Source organism: Myotis brandtii, unplaced genomic scaffold (assembly GCF_000412655.1).
Source record: "Myotis brandtii unplaced genomic scaffold, ASM41265v1 scaffold9606, whole genome shotgun sequence".
NCBI lineage: Eukaryota > Metazoa > Chordata > Mammalia > Chiroptera > Vespertilionidae > Myotis > Myotis brandtii.
In genome coordinates, this window is record NW_005371976.1 from 326 (window position 1) to 2,974 (window position 2,649).

The following is a 2,649-nucleotide window of genomic DNA, read 5'->3' on the forward strand; positions in this document are numbered from 1 at the left end:
CTCTGGCTAGGGCTGCACCTGGGGTCTGTGCCCTGTACCCTCTGCCCCTCCTGCATCTTTCAGGGACATCTGAGCCCACAGGGGCCTTTAGAAGAATCCACATCCTTGGCTTTAGAAATGAGGAGCCAGAGTCCAGGGGCAGCTGTGACTTCTCCAAGGGCATCCAGGCGGGGGTCGGCCTGTGTTTGAGTTTGAAGCCAGGCAGGGGGCCGGCCTTTCCCCAGCTCATCCTCACTGATGAAGCCCAGGGCAGTGGGGCTGCCTGCTTGCCTGCTCTCAGCCCTAACCATCGGCCTCTTTCCTCTTTGGGAACCACAGGTGACATCATGGGAGCTGTATTGGCCAAACTCATGGTCTCCAGGTCTGACAAGGCCATAGTGAAGAAGGAGCTGCTGTCCGTGGTAGCCGGGAAAGACAGGTACCGTGTCAATAACAAGCATGACCGGAAGTACTCCCCGCTGTCTCCCAGCAAAATTGTGCATCGGGCGGAGGAGAAGGTGGGGCAGGAGATGCTCTACAAGCTGACCAGCGACAACTGTGAGCACTTTGTGAATGAGCTGCGCTACGGAGTCTCCCGCAGCGACCAGGTGTGTCCTCAGCCCGTGTCCCTGTCCCCAGGAACTAGACCATTCCCTCCGCTGACAGTGGCTGGGCATCCATGTGGGCAGCTGGGGTGGAGGTGGAGGCACGAACAAGACAAAATAGCAGGGACAGAATCCCTGCCCTCGAGGGAGTGACAGTCGGGGTAGGGATGAGAGTGGGGAGAAGTGCCAGTCGCTGTGCAGACCAGTGAGGTCAGGGGGTGATGTCGCAGCCATGACAGTCACCCCTGGCCCCTCCATAGCTCCAGAGGAGGGTTGCTTTATCCCCACTTTACACATGGGGAAACTGAGGCTCACGGAGCTTTACTAGCTCACCCAAACTCATCTAACCACTAGGCATTGAGTCTCTAGCACCTGACAGCCAAGTGCAGAGGTGGGATTTGAACCCAGGTGCCTGATCCCGGAGGCATCACAGAAGAGGCGATGCCCGAGCTGAATCTGATTTAATTCTTTTGAATAATCTGAAACTGCAAAATGAGCTGGAAATGACCAGGGGCGACAAGGACTACAGGCCGAGGGAGGAGGAAAAGTGGGAGCCAGGAGGACGAAGAGCCACACAGACGTTTTCTGGGAAGGGCCGGGGATTAAACCTTTCAGGCTCTGGCCCATGTGGGCTCTGTCTCTCCACTCGACTATGCAGATTTGTTGCAGAAATGCAGTCGTGGACCATCCCTAATGGAGTGGGTGAGGCCATTCCTAAAGAAGCTTTTTATGGAAACAGTGGTGGGTATTAGAATCGCCGAAGGAGGAACGCACGGGCCTAAAGGGGTGAAGAATTATGAATTTACTAGAGGCCGGGTGCATGAATTCATGCACATTGAAAGGCAATTAATTAGAAGAAATGTTTTAATATAGATATTCACCCTTTCTCTGTAATACAAGTGTCAACTGAATTCACGATTGACAATGACAGATGGAATCCACGTGTGCGATTGGCGCCAGCGAGAGCTTTATATATAGAGACTAGAGGCCTGGTGCATGAATTTGTGCACGGATGGGGTCCCTCTGGGTGACCTGCAGGGATTGGGCCAAAACCCACAGTCCAACGCCGCCTGCAGTTCCTACCTGGTGCTCCCACTCATCCCAGCTCCACTGTGCCTACTGTGGGCTCATTCCAAATCAGTCCCAATCAAGAGAGGCTTGCACTGCTACAGCAGTGCTCACCAGCCATGAGCCCTGTGTCTGGCACCCTCCCAAGGGGAGTGGCCTGTAGGATCAGGCTGAAACTGGCTCTCCGACATCTTCTGAGGGTCCCAGATTGTGAGAGGGCGCAGGCTAGGCTGAGGGACCCCACAGGTGCACCATTGGGCCGGGGAGGGACCGCGGGAGGGCTCCAGGGTGTGTCCAGCCCATCTTGCTTAGTCCTGATCAATCAGCCGGACCCCAGCAGCAAGCTAACGTACAGGTTGGAGCATCTGCCCTTTGGTGGTCAGTGCACATCATAGCGACTGATCGACCAGTTGACTGTCTGCCCCCTGGTGATCAGTGCTCGACATAGTGAGCAGTTGAGCAGCCTCAGCATAGCATTAGCATATTATGCTTTGATTGGTTGTTCGGTTGTTCTGTGGTTCGATCTATTTGCATATTACTCTTTTATTATATAGGATAAACTTGCTTAATTAGACCTGCTTTCTGATGTAGCTAAACTTTTTCCAGCCCAGTGAAGCACCCCAACTTCTCTTTCAGGTAATTGTTAGCAACACAGCAGTAAATATCAACATGAAGCAGATTATTATTGTAGATCACGCAGGGAGAACAAAGGGTAAAATATTTAACTGCAGCAGTGTTTGACTATATTCTGCAAAGTTTGAAAACATGAAGTCATTTTCAAGGTCCACCATTTCTTACTTCTTTTCAGTCAGGTCAAGTTTCTAAACTTTCTAAATCTCCGTTTTCTGGCTAATGAAAAAAAAAAAAAGGATTCCACCAAGTCTCCTATCTACCTGCTCCAGGACTTTTGTGAGGATCAAATGAGTTGAGGCACAGGAAAATGCTTCACAGATATTTGGTTAAAGTATAAAATGTTTCCACCTGGCTATAAAGCAAG

The 2,649-nt window shown here is 51.6% G+C and overlaps 1 protein-coding gene across 1 annotated transcript in view; it reads left to right on the top strand.

Annotated features, from left to right (window-relative positions):
* Positions 1-8: 8 nt before the first annotated feature.
* Positions 9-2,649, top strand: part of LOC102256388 (HRAS-like suppressor 2) — a gene marked incomplete at its 5' end in the record, with an annotated part of 7,047 nt that continues 4,406 nt past the window's right edge. Inside the window, one exon of the mRNA XM_005886199.2 lies at positions 9-587. Coding sequence (XP_005886261.2) covers positions 9-587 — 579 coding nt within the window. The remainder of the gene's footprint in view (positions 588-2,649) is intronic.